The sequence below is a fragment of the Pteropus vampyrus genome, unplaced genomic scaffold (genome assembly GCF_000151845.1).
Source record: "Pteropus vampyrus isolate Shadow unplaced genomic scaffold, Pvam_2.0 Scaffold5, whole genome shotgun sequence".
Taxonomy (NCBI): Eukaryota; Metazoa; Chordata; class Mammalia; order Chiroptera; family Pteropodidae; genus Pteropus; species Pteropus vampyrus.
Window position 1 is genome coordinate 9,382,745 of NW_011888786.1, and position 25,744 is coordinate 9,408,488.

A 25,744-nucleotide genomic window follows, 5' to 3' on the forward strand; every position below is an offset into this window, starting at 1 on the left:
GTTTTCTTAGTAAAAATAATACATTTTAAATATAAAATGTAAAGTTACTTAGAAAAAAACAAAGAATTCATGACATTAAAATTTTAAATTTTATTGAACTTGTAAATTTATGCATTACATATTAAAATGAGAATTATAATAGATTATATTATTATTTCAACTTTGTAAAAATATATAATCATTTGGAAAAGGAAATTGGGGGAAATGAAAAGAGTTGATGTATTAATAAGTCAATGGTTTTTTTTCAACCTGTCAAGATCTCTCTAAATATCATATGTATATGTTAAAATTAAGTTATGACAGTTTTCATATGAGCATTTGCAGAGCTAAATAGTTTTAAAATTACCTCGGTTTATGGATTAAGATTATTATGCAACTTAGTAATTAAGTTGCTTAAATAAAACTATAGTACTAATAGGATAAGAATAAAGAATTTATTAGTCTGTTACACTTCGTGTAAACATATAGAACTGCTAACAAATATTGTTTCATTTCTGACATGGACTACAGAGGTAAGTAATTTCTAACCAAGAGAATTAGTTAATTATCAAGAATAATGTACAATATTTAGCTGCCTTTTTTTGTCCCTAGGTTTCCTTTACCTAGTCATCCTGCTGCACCTCCTGAACATCTTAAAGAACCTTTGGTATACATGAGAAAAGCACAGGTTGGTTATTGTTCATTTTAAATTATATGTTTCCATGCCAGGTTATATAATGCAGAGCGAAAGACTGTTATTGCTATCAGGATTATATATTATCCTTTATATGAAAAACTGTGTAAGAACTGCTAAAGTGATGTGAATAGTATTTGCATACTCTTCTTTTTTACTTTCAGTAACCAAGGATCACACTTATTTTACTAAAGTAATCCTGAAAACATTGAGTAGAAGAAAAAAATTATGAGTCATACTGGCCTGAAATTTAAAATATGATAAAGGTATTATACAACAATCAATCCTTATACTCTGTGATATTAAAGGAATAAAATGGGAATGAACTGACTCACTCTTCTCTTAAAATCTTGGCTTTTGAAGCCAGTGTTATTGATACTGTAGTTGAAATATATTTGTTCTCACAGCAGGCTATTATGTACTAATCGTGTTCTTTTGCAGAAGTCAAATGAACCTGCTATCTAAAATGAGCTGAAAACTAACACCACTTTAAAAGAATAAAATAAAATAATTGAATCAGAAACAATATAAAAAACTGTTAAAATAGAAAATCAGTTCTGTCACATGCCCCTGACTGTAAACTGTCCTTTGCCTCAGTGGAGCCTGATCCACCTGCCTGCCAGGTGGCATTGTTTGTACCTCACAGTGCTTGGTAAGACTCTGACTGCCAGGGCCAAGGAACTTAATGGCTATCACAGAGTTACTCTTCTTTCTCCATCATAGTCTCATAAATTATTGTAGAAATTTCAAATATACCCCCAGAGAACTCCCATGAACCATCATTCAGCTTCAACGATGATGACGGTGGTTCTGCTGTGCCTAAGAAATATTCCTCTACTGTGAGCTACCGCATCCCACTGCAGTGGTATGAGGGGGGAATATTTTTCAAGTTTTATTTTCATTTAAAACCCCTCAAAATTAGATTGTGAAAGGAAGCAATAAAAACAGAAAACATGGTGATATTTGAGGAAATATGTAATATATTTCTATCTCTAGGTGGTACCTAGACAATATTTCTTTATTATTGATATGTCATAAAGCATAGTCATTAAATGACACGTGTGAAAGAACTTTGGTCTTTTGTTATGAAAATATAAACTCAAAAAAATAAAAATAAAAACGTTGAGTCTAAATATCTTTTGGCGAAATTTGAAAATTTCCAAAAGTTTTATAGGAAGTATCAGTTTTAGCAAACTAGGTGTAAGAAACAAAACACAAAAGTTGGTTTCCTCTCTTGACTAAAAAGAAGAGATAGAGAGATAAACAATAGATCCGTTCTTATAGTTTACCACTAGTTGCTGAGCAGGTAAAGGAATGGTAAGTGTACGTATTGTGTATATGTGTGGTACTTCTCTCTTTTCTTTCCCGACTTAGCCACCAAATCAGGGGTTGGCACACTATAGCCATGCACCAAATCTGCCCTGTCACCTGTTTTTATACAGCTGGCAAGCTAGGAATATTTTTTGAACATTTTCAACTGATTGAAAAATTGAAAGAAGAGTAATATCGTGTTACCCATTGAAAGTTACAGGAATTAATAAAATAGGTTTTATTGGAAAATAGTCTCATTTATTTATATATTGTCTATGGGTGTTTTTGCACTACAGTGTCGGAGTTAAGTAGTTGCAGTAGAGACATTATGACCCTCAAAGTCTAAAATATTTACTGTTTTCCCTGTTACATAAAGTTTGCCAATCTCTGTACTAAAGTATTCAGTCTTAAAGAGTAGGGACTGTGTTTTTTATTTATCTTCAACATCTAACACAGTGCCAATCTACAGAACACTGTCGATAAATATTTGTTGAAATAATCAATTCTTTAACCATGGTTATACTGAATGCCTCCTCTACCAGTTAGTGTCTGCCTTCTTCCTATGTTTGTTCTCCTTGAGTCCTCTAGTTCTTCAGTGGTCTGCTCTGTCGGGGGAGTTCTCTCCTGTTTGCATGAGAACTACCCAGTCTGGATCGTATCACTACCATCCCATCGTGTTCTCTCCTGCACCTCATAAGCTCCCTCATAAGCTCTTGTTTCCTTAGACTTCTATTCTGTCTAATGAATAGAAGACTGTACCAGTCTTCAGCCTAAGGCTACCTCTACTGTCTATTTTTCTCTTTTTGGAAACTGTTGTATACTTAAGAAGGAAATCACATAAGTTTTATGTTTACCATTAATTTTGTCTAAGTTCATTTATTTATCTTTCAGCAGATTCATTTGCTGCCTGTCGATCCTTTTATTATTTATTATTCATTTTCTGCTTTCCAGGTTTTCCCAAAGTTTTTCCACACTCATGTAGTCCAAAATCCTACCACTGTCTCTCTCATTTTTAACATTTGACAACTACTTTATTAAGGATATTTAAGTCATCTCATTCAAGCTTCCATAGCTTCCCTGTTTTCTGCCACATCTTTTTTTTTTTTTGGCTCCTGTCATCATGATCAACTATCTATTGTATATTTCTTCTGTGAGAGCAAACTAAACATGTCTAAAATTGAGTTTATGATGTTATTCCTAAAATGAGCATCTCTTCCTATTTCTGTTCATTGCTTTCTATCATTATTATAGTAATTTAGACTTGAAATATCTTTAGTCTCAGTTTTCCACATCCAGATAGTTCTATAAATTATTTCTTTCCATAGTATTATAGCCTCCTCTTCTTTTTATTATCAAGGCCATTACCATAGCGATCACAATGATGAATGATGATGATAATGACGACTATATTTTATTGAGTGCTTACTTTGTTTCAGGCATTAATTCACATCCTTGTCTTACTCTTACACCTCCTAACTTTCAATGTGTCTCTCACCCCATCACCTTATATAATCTCAATACAATTAACTTTAACTACAAGCAGGTGAACAGCTCTATATCTTACTGCCTTCTAATAAACTTTTAGTGACCCCCAATTGCCTAACAAAGTTCCTACTCCAAAGCCCAACATTTAAGAATTTTTACTATTTGTCTACAGCTTCCCCTTCACCTGCTCAGTCTCTGCTGTCTTATAACTGTCCTTTGTGCCCTTCCAAGTGAATCATTTTTCCTTTTTCCTCTTTCATCTTTAAGATTTTTCTTATTTTGCTTTCTTGTCATGGAAAGCCCTGTCTGCCTGCTTTGCATTACAGAAATCCCATCTATTTTTCGAAGGTCAGCTCAGATGACATCTCTTCTCTGATGTTGTTGTTACCCCTGTTTAAAAGGATCTCTCCCTTTTTGGACTCTTTTAGCACACAATCATTTTATGGCCCTTATCATAAATTTCACTTTATTATAGTAATTTTTGTACACATCTTTCTGACTTTTGTTATAAGTCTTTTGAAAGCAGTAACGATTTCAAAACATTTTTGTTTTGAAATCTACATCCACTACATCTAGTATACTTACTTTTATGTAGCAGGAGTTCAGTAAATTTGCGTTAAATGAATAGTAAAGGCGTTTGCTATCTCTTCTACCAATGATTACAATATTCTTTTAAAAGATATTTACTGAATGCCTACTAGTGGAAGACACTCTGCTATATGCTATGGAGATTTGGAAGTAACTTAGACATAGATTCTACCTTTAGATAATTTCATGCTTTAATAGTTGAAAGAAGACTTGGATACAAGGAATTGTAATATAAGGTAGAAAGTGCTGTGTGCTATAGGGGATGTGACTAGGAAGTTTTGTAGGAACACTGGGAAGGAGGTTGGGACAGGTGGTTCCTTATTAGATTGTTATTTGCTCTTCGTAATCAAAAATCACTTTTATTTGGTAAAATATGTGGGAAAAATATTTTTGGAACTGTACTCTAGAAATTTTTGATTCCTTTTTTTCTAATAAAGTTTTATGAGTTATTTTAACTTCACTTAGCTCATCTTGTGCCTTCAGAGTTGGGATGTAAATCACTTCTCAGCAGTCTTTGGCAAGCTGGGTTGGTGTTTAATTTTCTGGGCTGATGAGGGAAAGAGTCCTTTTATGCTGTATTGGCATTTCCCAGAGTATTTTCTGCTGAATACTAGCCCTGAGAGATGCTCCATCACAAAAGGTTCCATGGACAAAAAATTTGAGAATTGAGGCACATACTACCTTCTTGTTGGTAAATCATAATTTATTTTATTGTTTTTAATAGATTTTATTTCTCTATGAGTTTTAGATGTATAGAAAAATCGAGAGAGTAATACAGAGAGCTTTCATAGATCCCATACCAGTTTCCCCTATTATTAACTTCTTACATTTGTATAGTATATTTGTTATAGTTAGTGAACAAATATTAATATATTATTATTAGTTAAAGTTCATACTTTATTCATATTTTTTTAGTTTTAACCTAATATCCTTTTTCTGTTCCAGGCTTCCATCCAAGATACCACATTACATTTGGTTGTCATGTCTCCTTAGGCTCCTGTTGGCTATGACAGTTCCTCAGACTTTCCTTGTTTTTGATGACCTTGACAGTTTTGAGAAGTGCTAGTCAGGTATTTTGTAGAATATCCCTCTGTTGGAATTAGTCAGATTTTTTTTTTTTTTTATGATTAGACTGTAGTTGTGGGTTTTTTTGGAGGGAGACCACAGATATAAAGTGCCATTTATATTCATCACATCGTATCAGGGTACACACTATCAATGTGATTTGTCACTGTTGATATAGACGTGGATTTCCTGGCTGAGGTAGTATTTGTGCGGTGTCTCCACTGTAAAGGCACTCTTTCTCTCCCTTTATATGCTGTACTCTTTGGAAGGGAGCCACTATATATAATCCACACTTCAGGAGGGGCAGTTATGTTCCACTTCCTTGAGGAGGGAATGCCAACAGAAATTATTTGAAATCTTTTTTGCATGGAAGAGTTGTCTCTCCCCCACCATTTAATTATTTATTCTAATCACTTATGTATATCAGTAGGGACTCATGGATTTGTATCTTATATTTTGGGTTTTAATCCAATACTCCTTAATTTTGTTGCTTACAATCTATTTTGGCATGTTTAAAGGCTCAGAGAAGTTCAACAGTAAAGAAGTGTTCAATTTTATTTAATCCAGTGTTGTTCAAACTTATGACCATGAAACCCATGTAAAATACTTTGGGAGTTACTTTGCTACACCTTTAGGAAACAGCAGTATTTGAAGAAACTGATTTACAGCATGATAAATATAAAGGCATGAGTTTTCTTGTGAAATACTGGTAAGCACATAGAGGTCTAATATGTACCAAGTACCACTTTAGTGCTTTACAAGTATTCACTGATTTAATACTCATGACAAGCTTATGAGGTGAGTTACTCTTATGATGTTAAGTCTAACTTCATAAAACTAGTAAGTGGAAGAGTTGGAATTTGAACCTGGAAATCTGGCTCTAGGTGATATTCAGCCTATTCCACTATCCAGTCCAGAAATGCTCAGGCAAACTCAAAATATGCTATGTGGTTGAATTACCCTGCTCCTTGTCAATATAGTAACCTAGTCAAAAATAAGAAATTTGTTAGTTTTATATTATTTCAATTCTCATCCCCTTACTAATTGGTCTTTCTATTTTCTGTACTGTCCATTTCTTAAAACTTCTAAGACTTTTAGGATACAATTCCAGTCCTTTACTTTTGCTTACAAGGCTGTAAACGATCTTGCCCATTTTTACCTCTCATTTTCTCTCTTGCCTTCTCACACTGCCCCATCCCTCTCCATTTCCACACACATTCTCTCTGTCTAATCATGCTTGATCTCTTTCAGTTGTTCCAGTAGGAGAACTATTGCTCGTGTTGTTGTTTCTACCTGAAACTGCCTCCCCACAAATCTCAAATGTTTCTGGCTAAGTTTTTCAGGAAGCCTCTGACCCCCAGATTTCAGATTTTCTGGTACTTTTCTTGTGTCTCCAATCCTCTGCGCGGGAGGCACCCTATACTTCCTACCACAGTACTTGGGTTGTTTGTATCATTACCAAGATTCCGTAGTCTCTGTGAAATAGGTTCAGTGTCTCTCTTTTCACAACTTATCTCCAACATCTGGCACAGTGCCTGGCCCATGGTAGATGCTCAATAGATATTATTTTAAATGATGAATGAATGGAATAAACAAAAAGTGGAAAATGTTCCCTCCTAGAAAATATTTATATCCTTTTTCCTAGTATAATTATACTTCTAGAACCTTATCTAAAGGAAAGAATCAGAGAAACAAAAATTTGTGTTCATGATAATAGTAACAAAATTTTAAAAATCTAAATGAACAGTAATAGGACTTGCTCAAATATAACATGGTAGCTCCAAAAGACAGTGTTATACAAGCATCAATATGTCATTTTTTTAAAGAAATATTATGAAATAAGTACATACAATGTAGTCTCAAATGAAAAAAGCAAAATCTAAAACAATGTAATTCCACTTTAAATATGTACATACACATACATATCTCATTTATATACATACACACATAGAAAAAAATGAAAGAACAAAATGTTAACAGTGGTTATTTTTGGCTGATGGAAATTTGTGGATGCTTATTTGTTATTTTCTTCTTTACATAGTGTTCTGTTTTATTAATTATTTTAAATAAATGTGTACATTGATAATTAAAGAAGAATTAGTAAAATATTTTCCAGTTAGGTAGTTGTATTATAATTATTTTGCTTTTCTTTATTTTTTGACAGGGTGAAGTATTTTTTAATTTTATAATTTCATAACTTTTTGCACACTATTATACAGTTTTTAAGGACTTATTTACTTTCATTGTTATAAAAAAGATGATAGCTAATACTCATTTAAAGATTTCAAGACAATTGTGATTCTTTTATATAAATCTTTTGCTTCTCATGGCTTAGAAATTGGCCTTATTTATAAAACTCTTGAAATCCTTTGAGTTAATATCATAGATTTCAATTATTAGGGAAACTGATTTGAAGGCAACAATAATTTCATTTGGAGAGGATATGGGTTTGAGTGAAACATAGTGTCTTCCTATTTAAACATTTTAAATGTAAAAGGCCATTCATTTTCCTTTTAAATAGAATTTTAAAGCTTTATTTATTTTGTGGGTCTTTTGGGTAGAAAACATTACTTTCTTTCTATTTGGTATTAGCTTACTGTCATTTAAGAACTTATTTGCTATTTTTGCTCTTTTTTTTGGTGCTAAGTGTACATTGAAATTTTTATATAAACAATAGAACAGGAATAACTATGATTTTTTGAATATTTATTTTAGAAACTCGGGGCTTATTTAGTCACCTCTACAAATAGAACTTGAGAAAAATTAAGTATCTATAAAACTGGAGCTGAAGTGGACCTTCAGTTTTAGCCAGTCTAACCTCTGGAGTTTATCTCCTTTTATTAAGTACTTCTGAAAACACTGACTTAAGCCATTTTGGTTAAGTCTTTCTACTTGTTGGAAACTTTTTATATTAAATAATCATATGATTCTTATAAGATTTACTCACTGGTCCTAGTTTTGTGTATGGCATATAAAAGACATTAAATTAGTCAATGAGTCAGTGAGTCAATGAGTAAACAAAGGAATGAATGAATACCACTTAATTAAGATTAGAATTCTTGAGGGAACTTAAGGGATGACCCAGCTTGAAAGCAGCCATTTTTTTCATCTTGGATTTCCCTTCATTGTCAGGAAGTTCTATTCCTATTTCTGATATCTATGGAAATGACTTCTCTGACCATCTGACCAAAGTTCTTGCAAGGGCTAGCTTGGAAAAGCTCTGCCAGCATTGTCATTGTGTCATCAATATGGAACAGGGAATGGAGAAGACATGGTGAATCACTTTTCTTTCATTATTTTTAGGATTTTAAAGCAAGTGGTATGTGTTCTATTGACAGCGAGAAGTTTTGCTCTAGCTTCCTGTTTCTTTGCTCATTCTTTTATGTTCTTTCTGTGGTTTATGATATATGATACAGCCCACATGAACTTTTTGAACCCATCCCACATTATTTGTTTACCTGCCTTATTTTCCCCACCACAAAAACAATGTGTTTCTTAGGGACAGGGATGCTGTTTTTATTCATCTTTAGTGGCATATGTTTAAATAGGTGCCTGATAAATACTTGTTGAATATGTCTTTTCATTATTTGAAAACTCAACTACTACACCTAATTTTCCTTTGTTCTAGCCACAAAAGTCCCATTTTTTTTTTTCTGAACTGAATATTCTTTTCCTCTATCCTTCCTTAATTTTTAGTCATGTTCTTTCTTCTCTTCTGGGTTATTTCTAAGATTCTGCTTTGAGAACACAGAAAAAAATGATAATCGAATAAAGATTTAATCAACATTGCTTTCTTTCTCATTCTATTCTCATGTGTTCTTTTTAAGTTTCCTTATTCATAAAAGGAAGGTAATGATACCTATTTCACAGCATTAATAACATATATAAATTACAGAACTCTGTTTCCTAAACTCTTTTCATTCTTTTTATTCCAATGTCTGATTTCTGTGTAACTTTTTTTCTTAACTATTTTCTCTCTATATCTAACATCCAATGTGTTAAATTTAAAATTGATAAGTTGAAATACTTGGTACAGCGGGGTACCCATTTAGGAGAACTACGATTAATCACTTAAAATTGTAGTTTATAGAAATCACCTGAATGAGATATTTTTGCCAAAATAATCTTTTTAAAGGATAAGTTAACAAATATGTTTCAGAATATCTTGTTAAAGTGTCATTCCAGAAGATGATATTCTATTTTGAATGGCCTTCACGTTTGAGGTTTTAGACTTTATGCTATGTTAAAATTGTGTTTTGCAGTCTTGAAAATATGTATAGAATATATTATGAGCCACACATTGTATCTACTGTTACTTTAATTTTGTTTTTATATGAGAGTTGCCTTTCTATCAGGTTAAGAGCCCTTTTTATGAGTGGATGAAAATGAGAATATTTTGAATCATATTTCAATAGACAGCAATTTAGTTCTTTATACAATAGGATAAATAATACAAATTCAGGGATTGGATTTTTAATCTTCATGCAAATTTTCTTTTTATAGTAATGATTAAATTAAAATTACTTTCTTAAAAAAATAAGTTTTCTTGTACCTGATCCCAGCACATTCTCGAATGGGGAGCAAGTGACAGAAGGCTAATTAGAGGAAATGTGATTTAAGCTGAGATGTAAAGATCGAATAAGGTTTACCCAGATAAATTGAGAATAAGGATGTTGGAGATGAAAGTGAGCTGTATTGTAATTAATGTTTGATCATGAATAAGGTACTCTAATATATTTTAAGTTTCAGAGCTAAGAGAAATATTTACGATAATAAAAAGAACTGAAAATAAGCTGGTAAATGGAATTAGTTTTGGGAGTATTTTATATAATTTATTAAGAGTAATATTTTATTCTTGAAGATCTATTTTATATATTTAATAAACTAAGGCTTATTTCACACAGCTCTATATTTTTTCTGTAGATGATTTTTTTTTGTTCATTTATTGTTTAGGCCATTGTATCAGAAAACTTTAAAATGCTCGTAACATTACTTTGAGTAGAAAACTGTTCAGTTATTGAACATCTGTTATGTGCTAGACAAAATGAGATAATGTGCCATGATAGGTGAAGGAATTGGTGCTTTGAGAGCCCATAAGCAGTAGGCACCTAATATCATCTGGGGTGGAAGACCAGGTAAGAGAAGGCTTAATAGAGGTGAAGACCTAAAAGGTGAATAAGATTTATTCAGATAAAGTAGGAATAAGCATGTTAGGGAATGGAATAGAGCATGGGGAGTATATCCAGATAAAGAGAGTAATGTAAATGTGTGTGTTAGAGAAGCTATGAATGATAGCTGTGGCAAAAGCTTTCAGTTATTGAATGATTATTATCATTATTATGTCACCGTTCAAAGTACTTTTCACCTTTAACCTTTATAATAACCACATAAAGGAGCTGTTGTTATTATTCTACTTTTATTGATGGGTTATAACCGTCTTTTATGAATAATATAATATATAGTTCTTTTCTCTTTTTCTTGGTCTAAATTTTGGAGCTTTGGGATTATTTTATTTTGGTTTCAGTGAGGCAGAAGTAGACTTTAGGCATATTTTAGTAAAAAGCCAAACAGAAATTATGACATTTTATCTTGGCATTAAAAAGAATAATTTACTAAAATATTCATGATACCCGTGAATAATCAAATCTATGACTATTAAAATTAACTTAATATTTCAAGTTTACAAGAAATGTAGGGGATAGAGAAGAAGGTAATCAGTACCGTGAAAAACAGTAAGACAAATCCAGATTGTGATACAGTCTAAAAAATAACTGGCCTGGACTCCTCAAAAAAGTCAATATCCTAAAATAGAAAATGACAAAGAGACTCTAGATTAAGCTACACTAAAAGAGACATAACAACCAAATGTGATATAATGAATGAATTTTTAATGGATCTTGGGTTTAAAAAAATCTGTAAAAGATATTTTGGGGACAACTGGAAATTTTGAATATGGACTAAATATTAGATGATATGAAATATTATTATTAATTTTTAGGTGTGATAGTGATATTATGGTTTTGTAGGAGAAGTTCTTCTTAGAACATTCATACTGAAGTACTTAGAACTGAAAAGTCATATGTAATAATTTCTGTAAAATTTTATTTTTTACTAGGTCATTAATGTGGTTCCTGAGTATCAAACATTTATAAAATGCTTAAATTTAATTTACCTTTTTATTATCTGCTATTTTTTCTTATAATGTTTATCACCATGTGATTTATTAATTTATTATTTTTTTACCCTCATTCGCATCCTCTGCTATAGTATCAGTTTCATGAAGACTGAGATTTTCTGTTATTCAAAGCACTAAGGATAGTATCAGGCAGTAATGAATATTTATTGACTGAACTAATGAATACTAAATCCGAACCAACCTCACCATTTCTATCTAATTCATTTTTAATTTTTTTAACCAGTGAGTTTTTTTTTTTTTATCAGTTTCAGTATTGTTAACCAGAAACGATAATAGATTTTTTCCTTATGTTTCAGGGAAGTTGGGAAAAAAGAATTTTGAAGAGTCTAAATAGTATGTGCACTGAACTGAGTATTCCATTGGCACGAAAGGTACTTTTAACATTTAAGTATTTTAATGTGTATCAAGCACTAGGAAGTATCATGAAGATATAACTGTTAGGCAGATTTATCTTTTTTTTGCCTAGTATATTGGTTTGTTTTTTGAAACAAATTTGTAAAAGGCCAATTATATGGGTGTATTCTATATAGATTTCTATTATATATGTTGTAATGCTGTTTGTAATAAACATATAACTTGAGAATAAATAGAAATAAAGTATAAAATCTGTAATATAAATTATTTAGAGATTTGGCTATAAAGGTTATAAATGCACTTTAAAGATTTTAATTACCTTTAATCTTTTTACTTTTTGGCTAATTAGTACAGTTACCATATTTTTTAATTAAAGATAAATTTCAGGCATATTGTCATCTTGTAATAGCCAATATGGTACCATCTTTCAGTATTAACATAGGGAATGAAAAGAATGATTTGTCATCTCTCTGCAGAACTTTTTAGATTGAATAGTATTAAATTTACTTAGATCTAATATTCAACATTTGTCTGTCAGTCTGGGCTTTCAGCGGGGAGGGATGAAAAAGGAGAGAAAATCTACTTGAGGAGTATTCTGGATTCTTTACAGCTGCTCATGAGTAGGGGAGAACAAGTTTCTCTCCACTTCAGTCTCCCCACTTGATATTTATTCCGCTGTTGGACAGAATATAATGAATGTACTTTGGATAATGTCCAAGGACAAGTCACTGAAGACATCAGAAAGATGGTGTAAAAAAAAAAGGATAAATTTATATGAAAAACTGTCTAAATATGTAGTATTGTGTAATATACTGTCTTTCATATAGGAAGATGATGCTACTGACTCACAATCATACTCTCTTGGCCAGTCCCCCTTGCGATGCATTTCTGAGGTTGCTGGATGGGGTAAGAGGTGTAGTATGTGGCTGAGGAGCAGTTTTTCTTTGTGAAATTTACTGGCCAGTACAGGTTATTTACCTTCTTTTCTTGAACTCATTAGCTGAGCCATTGAGACTAGATATAATAGTTCAATAATAATAATAATTTAAGTGTAATGCCAAAAAAGTTTACCATGTGTAATGAAATTATTTTTCCTTATGTTATAGTAGCTTATTTAAAACTTTAGATAAGTTATCAATTCTTGTTTTTCAGCTGCATTGCTGAACATCACAAAATGAAACCAATTTTTAAATTACCTTTTTTAGAGGCCAGTTGGAGAACAGAAAGAACTTCTCAATAAATGGAATGAAATGGGAACTGATGAACCAGGTATATTAAGAACTTTTTTCTACATGTGGTAGTGGGAAAAAATTTGCCTTCTTAATTATGGGTCCAAAATAACAATATTTTCAATTCTTTTGGGTAGATAGCAACTTTCCCTTCCCAGTAATTTACTATCATCTATTTTGTTTGCTTAAACTTCTCCTTTGCAGCTTAAAAATTCCTAACTTTCAGTGTTCTCCATTATTTTTAGAATACTTAAATCAATTATACTTTTTTAAAGGAGCACTTGAAAACATTTTTATAAAAGAGTAAATTAAATCATTCAGTGGATTTCTTAGACTCATAGTTAAGGTAAATATTTTTCAAGCTTTAATTACATTGAGATGTTAAAGATAGGTTAATGGGTTTTTAAAATGTTTTTAATGGCTTATTTTGGTTCATTTTAATGTTTAAAATTCAGTCAACCAATTTTATAAATGTATAATGGTTAACAACTGTATATAATTCACTATTTTATATATTTATGTTATTACATAGGTAGACATGTAAATAATTCCTCACCACGCCTTAAAAATATGTGTGGGGAATTGAGCAAGAAGAAATAGGTGCCATAACAGAGGAAGCAGTATATTATAGAAATTTAAAAGGGAAAACAGTTCAATACAACTAGAGGGATTCACTAAGAATGCATTGTTTATATTCTATGTACTTTGAGAATTCTCATATAGAATTTTTATATTATCTTGACACTGTTTTTTCAACTCAATTTTAAGTAACCTATCACAATTTTGTGAAAGGGAGACTCTTAATTTCTTCCAGAATATGTCATCTAAGCTATCAAGGGGAGGAACTGTCTTTTTATTTTTGTGTTCCCAGTATTTAACAAAATGACAAGTGTTTGAATTAATCTAGCTGCACAGCAACATATGAAAGAATTATTAATATTTATTATTAATAAACATTCATAGAACATATTAACTGGAATTTTGTTTTAATCTATCTTTTTAATTCTAGATTTAAGCCTTTTCAGACCTGTTTATGCGCCTAAGGATTTTCTTGAGGTAGGTTCTATTGGTTAAACATATGTATGGTAATAAGGGGAAAATGTGAAAGAAATGATAATATAAGAATAGCTCCAGGCAGTGGAATCACCATGTAAATAGCCCCTGAGTCATTGAAGCCGTGGAATAACATGATCATATTTGTGTTTGGAAAATGCTCTTGGAAAATACATTGGAGTGTGGAAAGATTAGAAGCAAGTAAATCAATTAGGAAGATTATTATTAAAAAATAGTGACTGTAAATTATGTATCCTGCGGCCTGGCACATATCGGTTCTCAGTGAATATTTTCCTTTTTTATTCCCTCCCTCTCCTAAGTGGTCCAGGCCTAAACAATGTAAATGCAAAGGACATTAAGTAGCACATTATAACTGACTAGTTAGTACCTTCTATCCCATCTCGATGAAGGGTCACTACAGACTTCCAGGTATCCCTGGAGATAAGCATAGATAGATAACAGCTGCAAGTTAATCTAACTTTAACTGCTCTGTCTCTAACAGGTAGAACAATGTTGAGCATATTCTTGTTCAATAAATACTTGTTGAATGAATGAGCGAATGAATGAATCTTTTACATTTTATTTTTATTTCTTTTCTGAACCTATTGTCTCTGATACCAGTTTGGCAGCATTAAACATTGTTAGAAATTATTTCAGACCTTTGGAGTTATAAATGGCCTGCTTTTGACTTTAAACACAAGTTAGGTTGGTGAGAAACTGCCTTTATAGTGATGGCATTATTTCTTTTACTTATTAAAGGTTTCTCCTAAACTCTTTCCTTTTTTAGCACTAAAGGCTGAAATTCTATGTATTTTTTACATGGCTACCTTTAACAATATTTTTTCTCCTTAATAGTCATACATTCTATTTCCTTAAAGACTGTTGCTGAACTGATCCTTTATTATTCACACTGAGATTTTTTAAAAATTTTATTTTATTATTATTTTCAAGTATATAGTACATTTGTTAGACATTTATATAGTTTATAAAACGATCCCCCTACTTGTTCTTTCTCTGCTCTGGCTCTCCACCTAGCCATTACATTAATGCTAATTGCATTTCCTATGCCATGCTCCCCATCCCTGTGACCATCTATCAATTACTGATTTGTACTTCTTTAACCCTTCACCCCTTTCTGCCAGCCCTCCCCAACCCCCCTCCAACCCCCCTCCTCCCTCCAACTCCCTTCCCCTCTGGTCGTCACTGGATTGTCCTCTGTATTTGTGAGTCCATTTTTGGTTAGTGTGTTCTTTTTGTTCCTAAGATTCCACATATAAGTGAAATCATATGGTAATTATCTTTCTCTGTCTGACTTATTTCACTCAGCATGATAAGTATAAGAAGGTGGTCCAGTTTCTTTTTTTTGCATATATCTGTCTAATTTTCCCAGCACCATTTATTGAACAGACTGTCTTTACCCCATTGTATATTCTTGTCTCTTTTGTCGTAAGTGAGTGTATAGGGGTGGATTTATTTCTGGGCCCTCTATTCTGTTCCACTGATCAATGTATCTATTTTTATGCCAGTCTCATGGTGTTTTGATTACTGTAGACTTGTAGTATAATTTGATATTAGGTAGTGTGAAACCTCTAATTTTGTTTTTCTTTCTCAATATTGCCATGGCTATTTGAGGTCTTTTATGGTTTCTTATAAATTTTAGGATTATTTGCTCTAGCCCTCTGAAAAATGCCATTGGTATTTTGATAGGGATTGCATTGAATCTATAGATTGCTTTGGGTAGTATGGCCATTTTAATGATGTTGATGCTTCCTACCCATGAGCACGGTATATGCTTCCATTTATTTGTATCTTCTTCAGTTTCTTTTTTCAATGACTTGTAATTTTCTGAGAACAGGTCTTTTACCTCCTTGGTTAATTTGATTCCCAGGTATTTTATTGTTTTCAATGCAATCGTAAATGGGATTGTTTTCTTAACTTTTTTCCAATAGTTCATCATTGGTGTATAAAAATGCCACTGACTTCTGAATATTAATTTTGTATCCTGCTACTTTACTGAATTCATTGATCAGTTCTAACAGTTTTTTGGTGGACTCTTTAGGATTCTCTCTATATAGTATCATGTCATCAGCAAATAATGAGAATTTTATTTCTTCCTTTCCAATTTGGATACATTTTATTTCTCTTTCTTGTCATATTGCTGTGGTCATGCTGAGATTCTTAATTCAAGAAATTTTCTATAATTATTTCCTTAGTTATAGTTTCTGCATTTCTAATATTTTCTCTTTTCTATTACCCACCTATTCATAGTTTCTTTTCTTTTTCTGTGTTTCTAAGTTTCCCATTTAATGTGATCCCTTATTTGTGTAATTATGCTAAAATTGTACTGTAGTATATTAGTCTGTATTTAATACTATTGATCCTTTGCTAAATCTTTTATTTTTTAAAATAAATACCACTGATAATTTTAGTTTCAATTTATGTTTGCAATTTTAGGAAACATTTAGCATAATAGCACATTCCATTTTATCAGCCATTAGTTATCAGTTCATTAATGCCTTCCTCACATATGATAGTGTTTCTGTTATCATAATCTCCTTCACTGGATTCTTGATGGTTTCATTCCCTCAAGAGTTTTAATTTTAAAATATTTTTTAAAATTATTATTATTTTCCTCAAAATGCATGTTAATTGATAGAAAAATAAGAAAACATACATGACAAGAAAATTTAAAACAAAAATTACTCATAATACCATCATATAGCAATAAACACTACAATTACTATAATTTTTAAAAACATAATACATTGTGAACTTTTTTTATGTTATCACCTATATTACTTATGTTAATTGAGGTATGTTACACTGTATTTTATTATGGTAATTAATCATAATTTATCTAAATAATTCCCTCTAGTGGGATTAAGTTGTTTTATGATTTTCCATTATAAACAGCACTTCATTAACATTCTTTCTGCACTATTTTTGCAAACATCTTTAATTATTTCCATAACTATACTCATTGAAATTAGATTCTTAGATTAGAGGATATGCAGATATCTTACTTTTTTTAATTTGTTTAATTTTGAAAAGCATATAAATGGTCTTTCTTGTTAGCTTGCCTTCTGAAAATTTCCTTTTTTTTTTCCATGTGGGTTTGGTTTAGAGGTGATACCCTGCAATATTACTTAACCATCTTTCTAAAAGCATTGTCAATATTTGTTTCTAGAAGGATTAAAGTTGGTCCTAAAATTTTCTCTGATAAATATTACAATCAAGCATTTTTAATTTTTCTGTCACTTTCTCTGGTCTTATTTTTTCTTACCATCAAAACTTTTTCTTTAAAATTAAACTTTTTGGTTTTTCATGATAGACCATCAGTTGGAATATTAAGCCATTCTAATTAAAAGCATGTTTATGGTATTTTAACTTTTTAGTAAAATTTAACAGTATTTTAGAATGTCATTAAAATATATGCATAACTCTAAATAGTTTTTAATTTTGTGGCGATACATCAAGAATATCACTGCAAATTTTATAAGTGTAGATATCATATAAAGAAACTAATCAATTTCATTGGATTTGTTTTTAAAGGTATTAATTAATCTTCGCAACCCAAATTATGAAAATGGTGATTCTCTTAGTTTCAGGACTCATTTGGGTTTAATCCAAGTTCCTCTGAAAGTAAAAGACATCCCTGAATTGGTAAGTACAGGCATCTAAAAATAAGATAACATAGTTTGGAAGATAATCATTAGAAAAATATTTTAGTGCAGCACATATCTAAATAGGACAATCTGCTCATTAAATAAATAAATAAATAAAATGAAAAGTTTCTTTTTTATTTTAAATATGTCATAGAGAGAGTGAGTCACTCTGCTAGTAGGACTAAAGATGAGCTTGCATTGACCTATACATGCTTTTGCTTATTCTTCATTTTAATAAACATCGTAGATTTACAAGACAGCTTGTTAGTATTCAGGTGCTTAATGTATGTCTATAAAACAGATGGAAACAAATTGTGAATTTTATAAATTTTTTAAAAAGAATCTATATATTTTTGTAATTCAAGCAATCTTTATTAAGCTCCTGAGATGGTGAGGCATTGCAGGAGATAAGAGAAAGTAAGGATGAGTTAGAGACTGTCTTTGCTCTTGGAGACTGTCACGTTTTGGTGAGAAAGCTAGTTTTAAAATAGAGTAATTTGTAGAACGGTGGGGAGGTTTCCTTATAGTGGAGTTAAGAAATTATCACTCTTTCTTTTGTTAATCACCTCCAAAAAAATAAAGAGCACAGAAATGTAAATGTTGTCTTTGGTGAAACAGAAACAATTTTTACCTCTAAGCTTTAATCTATTAAGATAGAGAGCTGATGGGAGAGTGATAAGTGACTTAATCATGGAAGGAGAAGGTCATGCCTAAGTGGGAGAAAATGGGAGATCTGGATAAGAAGTGTGCCAGTAATTGATTATCTTCAGCTCCAAATCTATCTTTTTCTGCTCCGCTTTATTATATTAGAGCTGGACCTTATAAACATTTCTCTTTTGCCAACTATCTTTATATTATTAGACTTTGTTGATAGAGGGTTCTGGAGGGCCAGTGTAAGTCCATCATAGCAAGAGAAAGAGGCTTCCTTTCCTGGTTGCCTTGTGTGGGAGCCAGCAGATCAGCATGTAGAAGGCCCAGTAGCACTCAAAAGCCCTCAACTAACCAGCTCCAACCTGTATCTTCTGGTGAGTTTCTTCACCGCCCCTGGTCTGCACGTTCCTGTGGAACCCACTCCCTCTCCATAGAAGTCTGAGGGCAGAAGGGACCCTTTCCTGAATCCTTAGTCCCTTCTCGATTCACCCTTCTTCAGCCTAGAAGACATAGTTGCCTTCTGTACTTGCTAATTCCATGTTACCCTGGTATGGTCTCTATTTCCTGATTGGACACCGACTGATACAAAAAGCAAGATGATTTTCTACATAGAACTTTGGAAAGTCTCAAGAATTGGAGGCACCACATGTTATAAAAGACCATGGTGAGCCATCGGACTGAAAATGGAGATTGTGTGAAAGTCTGTATCAGGAGGGATTAATTCCCCCAGGCTCCTTCCCCCTGCACAGTCAGGTGACTCCTCCCCCCCACAGGAGACCAGAGGCATACTTATTAGAGAAGCAGAATCAGAAAGGCTCTGAACTCGGAGATGTCAGACAGGAAGCAGAACAGGAATGAGATGCTGTATTGAAAATGGAGGAATTAAGGTGACCAAATAGTGAAATTAAAATCTTCATCCCCAGTTACCACCACTGTGCCCGCCCAGTTCTCTCCTTTCTCACCTTCCACTGACTCTAGAATGCCAGAGAAAAGACTAACAGAGCTTTGACAAACCCTTACAACAAAGGTAACTGGCTCGTTATAAAATTGCCTCACAGTGAAGCCCACCACACGCTAAGCCCAATCCTTACAGACAGAACTTCCAGTCAGTTTTCTATTGCCTCATTCCTAAATATGAACGACCAGTCTAGGATCTTCAGACATTTGAAATCTTCCAATTTGAAAGGCAGAGACCAAAACTAAAACAAACAAATTAAAAAATAATAATAGCCAAAATAGCCAATTTAAGGAATGAGTACTTATCATGACCACTAATAGTTTTTTCAGGTTTGAATTTACTTTCATGTTCACAAGATCTAATAGGCCATAACCTGGCATCAGGTTCACTTACACTTGAAGAGTGGTAAAGGACAGAAAACACAGCATGTGAGTATCAGACAGATCTTCACTGGGGGTCTTTACAGCCAACCAGAGGCTACTTACCAGGCCCGACAAGAATTGCATACAATTGGAAGTGACAAGGTCACACAGAGAAGTCTTATACACAGTAGGAACCACTTCTTCTTCTTCTTTTTTTTCTTTTCTTCTTCTTCTGTTTTTTTTTTTTTTTAACGCCTACAGCACTTGGTCTTCCTAGGTGGTCTCCCATCCAAGTACTAACCAGGCCTGACCCTGCTTAGCTTCCGAGATCAGGCGGGATTGGGCGTGTTCAGGGTGGCATGGCCGTAGACAGGAACCACTTCTTGTAATGCACATGAGCACAGCATCCAAGTCCTCTACTAGGCAGCGAAGGCCTGTGTTTTCCAATAGATTTTTATAATCCACTTACAGTCTTCCATTTCAGACGTAATTTATCAGTCAAGGGTCATATTTTTTTTTGAACAAATAACATTTCTTGATAATACAGCTGGCATTCCTCTTCACATTTTTAAGTGTGTTTGTGCGATCCAATACATTTTCAAGGCAACAGTGCTGAAAGAAGGTAAACCCAAGGCCAGCTTCACACAGACAAAGGGGTTAGCCTGTTGTTGAGTACTTCTTCCCAACAAAAGACTTAAAGCAACCATTAATATTTTCGGAGTGAAACTATTACTCATGAAACAAGAACAGAATTTTATTAAAATAACAAAATAAAACATTAGAGAGTGAAAAAGTTCTTTTAGCTAAAAACAAAGGTGAGGAAATCTATCAGAAGATAGAACAAAAGCAAAAAGCCAAAAAGATGAAAACTAAGAGAGCAAAAAGTTTTTTTTCCAATTAGAGAATCAGTCCAGGAGGGCTAACATCTGACCAGTAGGAGTTCCAGAAAGGGGAAACAGAGGTAAGGGAGTTATTAAAAATTTCCAAGAACTGAAAGACAGAAACCTCCAGTATGAAAAGACTCACCTAGTAGCCAATGCCATGAATAAAAGAAATCCTATAACAAGACACCTGAAAGAAGACTAAAAACTTTTTATTGAAGCAAAATAGAGTACATATGTAAGTGTCAGGAGTCAGAGTGTGGCATCTGACTTCTCAGCATCAAGACTTACTTTGAAGTCAGAGATTTCAAAGTAATTCCTCTAAAAATCCAAATGATTTCAAGCGCAGTTCTGTATATAGCCAGCAGTGAATGAATTGTGAAGTTGGAGTAGAAATTTTCAAAAGTATGTGATCTAAGATATTTACTCTTATTCAGGGAGCTATTGGTAGAAGTGCTCCAAGACAAGGCCATAAACAAAAAGAGCAAACAGAGGACCCGGAAAACGAGATTTCAACGTAAGAGAAGAATTCCTAGAATGATAGCAAGGAGAAGTTCCAGGACATAAGGTGTATAACAAGACCACAGGGCATAGCGATTCCAGATTGGAACCGGGGATTGTAGGGTTCCAGGATGGATGCCTGCAAGAAAAACCCCGACAGTGTAGATGATGTGACAAGTTTGACCACATGCAAAATTGTATTGAGTGTTTTTTCAGAGCTGTGAAAGGGTGTAGGAAGAGGTAAATGATTAGAGAAAGTTGTGTAAGTGAAAAAATGGTTTAATTTTCAGCTGAATGAAGTACAAGAAAGGAAACAGAGTTACAGCATATTATGTGGTTTAGTGAATCATATTTGAAGTCATAATAATGTAAACTTAATATATATTTAATCAAGAATTGATATATAATTATATTGGGATAATGGAGAAAGGAAAAGAGAGGTACATGAACTGAAATCCTGATTTACCACAAAAATCAATAGATATCTTAAACTGATAAAAAATAGCAACATACCCTTGTTACTTGAAATATGGAAATACATACCAGGACAAAAAAGCTGAAAGTGGTTGTCCCTGGGTAGTGGGCCAATTATGAGTGTGTGTGTTTATGTGTGTGTTGGAGAGGAATGTGTAACACAGGGAACTGCTATTTTGTTGTTATATGTCTTTTAGCTGATTTGACTTCTTAAACTATTTGCTGTATGTAAAGACTACATAGCATGGTGGTTAGGCAATTAGATTCTGAAGCCAACTAACCTGGGTTTAAATTCTTGTTTTGCCACTTTTACTGGCTGTGTGACCTTCAGCAAATTTTCTTGACCATGAGCCTTAGTTTTCTTATTTGTAAAATAATCTCATAGAAGTCTTGTGCAGATCAATAAGTTAAGGTAGAAGTTATGGGTTGAATTGTGTCCCCCCAAAAGATATGTTGAAATCCTAAACTCTAGTACCTGTGAATGTGACGTCATTTGGAAATAGGCTTTGCAGATGCAATCAAGTTAAGGCGATGATTATCTTAGAGTAGGGTAGGTCCTACATCCAATATGACTATTGTCCTTATAAGAAGAGGAGAAGAGTTGCAGAAGAGAGAGACACAAGGAGAATGTCATATGACAGTGAAGGCAGAGATCGGAGTGGTGCCTTTATAAGCCAAGGAACACCAAAGATTGCCAGCAACACTGGCCCCTTAGAGCATGGCCCCTTAACACCTTGATTTTGGACTTTTAGCCTTCAGAACTGTGAGAATAAATTTCTGTTGTTTAAAGTTACCCTGTTAGTAGAACATAGTAAGCAGTATATAATTATTAACCATGACTACTACAACTTTGATACAAAGTTAATTTTTAAGAAGTTATTTCTGAACAGTGTTATAAGTCCTGTATTAGTAGTGATTTGTACAAAATGCCATGGCCATACAGAAGAGGAAATGGCAGATTCTTCTCCTGGAAATGGTGGGAAGTCTTCTCAGGGGAATTTGCTACTAAAGAAGCCGGGAAAGTTGATAATGTATGAAAAGGTTCAGCATGTGTGTGAGTGGGACCAGTTCTATTTTCTGTCTGTCTGAGGCAACCTGGAGCTGATGTGGATTCACTCTTAGCTATTGCAAAAACAAAAACTTGTGACTAATTTTCAAGAAATTGTGGCTATTCCCATTAAGAGTGTGGTTGGTTAGTCCTTTTCTTCCTACAGTTATTAGAGATAGTTGTCGCTGCCTTCCCTGAATCACATGGTCTGGAGATACAATAATTCTGGCTCAAGGATGCATGGTTTATCTGTGACCTTGGTCTGTCTGTATGAGTATTGAACTTGGTGAGATTCAGTGAGTCTGTAATGGATGACCCTTAAACCTACTTCACAATGTTATATAGACACTATGTTAACAACATTATGTAACACAATGTTATTTATCAGTGTTAAAAGGAAATTTTTTGAAACTGTAATTTATTAACTGTAAGGTGAAGTTCCCAACTAATTCCTGTTTGCTAATTTAGTCATGTGGCAGCAGATTGGAACTAGAGCTCAGTGATGTGGTTTAATATTTATTGAGCCCCTCTGCTATGTGTCACTTAGCATTATGCTAAGTACTGGGGGTGCAAATGTGTATAAGACAGTCCCTCTCTTTCAGGAGCTTTAGGCTAGTGGGGAGATGGACAGTAGAAAGATAATTTCAATGGGATGTGATTATATGCTTTGGTAGAGGTTGATAAAAGGCAATATATGTGCATAGAGAGTTGCTTAAATCAGCCTGGAATATCAAAGAAGGTGTCCCAGAAGGTGTAACATCTTGGGTGAGTTTTGAAGGAATACTGTGATTAGGGCTCAGGTCAACTGATGTTGAGCAAAAAATAGTCCAAAGCAGTGAAATAGAAAATGGATGTTCAGTTTTGTTTATGTTCTAAACATGTCTTAGCATAAGTATAATTCTTCATTGTGATTATAGAACCTAACACTGAAATGTTTGTTGGACTTAAGTCCCTCTGTAGTATGAAGATCAAATTAATTAAAAAATCAAACACATTATCATTAATTCTAATGATTTTGGTGAAGGAAGAGTTTAAAATAAATGGATGACAGTGGTTGAAAATGGAAGAATAACATTACATTTTTACCTCTTTAGTCATTAAAAAATTGTTAACATGATGCAGTGTTTTTTAAAAGTATAGATAAAAATCAAGTTTAGTTAAAAATTGAAATATAATGCAGTTATTTAAAATCAATACAAAAATGAAATGTGTGTGCATATCAGGCTGAATAACTGTCTTGTGAGGGACATTAATAAATTACTAACTTAAATAATAATAGATAATTAGAAAGATTAAAACTAATTTCATTTTTTAAAGGAGAAGGAAGTTTGTTTTTAGCAATTAGAATAGTAACAAAACACTGAAGCAAATATTAATAGAAATATTTAATTACTTAGGGAAGAAAAATAATACAAATAATACAGGGTTGTTATATATTTAAAATAACATTAAACATGATTACTTTCCCCAGACATTACTAGATAAGTAGAGGAAGTCTGGAGAATAAATCTAATTTATTCTTATTTTAGCAGAGCACTTGATCGTCTAATTTTACTTAAAAATTATTAAGTTATTTTGGATATTTGTAGTGTTTAGTTGATTAAGAGATGAATAAAGTAAGTACCTACCATAGGAAGCACAAATACAGAATAATATTGGTCATTTTAGACAATGATTTTAGAAGATAAAATTGACAATTGCTGCATATACTGCGTGTATATGTGTGTTTCAGGAAAGATTTGAATGTTAATAGTTCTTAAAGGATAATTATCATTCCTTACTTTAGTAATTAGCCTAGTACCTAAAAAGACACAATTAAGAACTGATTTTAAAACGTTTTTTTAAACATTGGCATCACATGTATTGGTCAGAAGGTATCAAAGTAAAAATTTTTCTTAGGTAGAAGAAATTAGGAGAAAGAAAAATACTACTAAAGGAAGGTTCTGCTTTTGGAGAAATATTGTGGTTTTTTTTCTCATTATATATATATTTTCCCAATAAGTTGTTATCTTTTCTATTCATGTTTATTTCACACAAAAATAATAAATGTTAAACAGCAGTACTTGTAAAAAACATTATAGTTGTTCTGCTTCTTAGTTTTGAACTAGTATATTACTATTTAAAGGTTCAGTAATGTTCTTTTTTGTTTGATTTAGATATTTGAATGAAGCAAAGATTTGTTTTACATTGTGATTTTTACTTAGGCTGATGTTAAAGTGAACGTGATTTTTTAAAAAATAATGTGTAGCAAAGTCTGAGTCATATATTAACTCTATGTGTGTTATTTTTCAGAAAGAATTTTTTGTGGAACTTGGCTTAACTACAGGACAACTGGGTATAGATGATTCTACACAAGTGCCTCCTGGTTAGTGTTTCTCCCAAATGGCATATAATTAATCATAAATGAGAGTGAGGTTAAGGTTTATCTTGTCATTTCCAGATTAATCCAGTAACTCTTTTATATCTGAAAACTAAGCATGCTTTTTGCCTCTCCTTGGTTACTCTTAATTATTGAATAGAATCCTAAATGTTGTAATTCTCAGAGTTCAACTAGATCTTGCCTTTTTACTTGAAGATCTTAAAAATAATTTTGAAAAGTTACTGGACATACAAAAGTCATTTTGTTGGCAAAATCTTTATTGGCAGCATTCACGTTTCCCTTTACTGGCCATCACTATTTTTTCATTATTATTATTTTGCGTCTCACTATTAAGCGAACATGATGCTCTACCTTGAATAAACTAAGGCTTTAAAATGAGTATCTTTTAAATCTAAATCATCCAGAAAATTTCCCTAACTTTTCTCTTTTTCTCTTTTTGTGCATAAATACAATGTGTTTTTCATAAAAAACTAAATTGATATTTAGCTATAATCAAAAGGAAGTAAAAATTAACTTAAATATGGGAGGCCTTTATTGTACTAGAAATAATACTATGCAGGAGTCGGGGATCTAACTGTTGTAGTCTTCCACGTGCCACTGGCTACCCGTATGCCTTGGGCAAGTCACTTTATATCTCTGCACTTGTTTCTTCCTCTATAAAATAAGGAAGTTGTCTATTTATTGTTCTTAATAATAACAATACACATAAAAATAAACAATTATTGAGCATATATTATGTGTTGTGTGTGTTATCTCATTTTAACCTCTCAGCAACCTAGAAGTTATGTTTATTACCACTTTTAAAACTTTATTACTATGCATATGGAAAAGTATATATATCATAAGAGAATGGCTCAATGAATTTCTATG

The 25,744-nt window shown here is 32.5% G+C and overlaps 1 protein-coding gene and 1 pseudogene across 7 annotated transcripts in view; one reads left to right on the forward strand and one right to left on the reverse strand.

The window, feature by feature from the left end:
* Positions 1-25,744, forward strand: part of TBC1D19 (TBC1 domain family member 19) — a 104,751-nt gene that overhangs the window by 22,186 nt on the left and 56,821 nt on the right. For 5 of the 7 annotated variants that reach the window (XM_011365491.2, XM_011365519.2, XM_023534267.1 and 2 more), the window contains 6 exons: positions 592-667; positions 11,615-11,689; positions 12,878-12,941; positions 13,911-13,957; positions 17,507-17,617; positions 24,787-24,859. In XM_011365491.2, coding sequence (XP_011363793.1) covers positions 592-667; positions 11,615-11,689; positions 12,878-12,941; positions 13,911-13,957; positions 17,507-17,617; positions 24,787-24,859 — 446 coding nt within the window. Of the gene's footprint in view, positions 1-591; positions 668-11,614; positions 11,690-12,499; positions 12,579-12,877; positions 12,942-13,910; positions 13,958-17,506; positions 17,618-24,786; positions 24,860-25,744 lie in introns of those variants that run through there. The other 2 variants (XM_011365526.2, XM_023534256.1) reach the window with 2 other exon arrangements.
* LOC111744135 lies at positions 19,843-19,961 on the reverse strand (annotated as a pseudogene).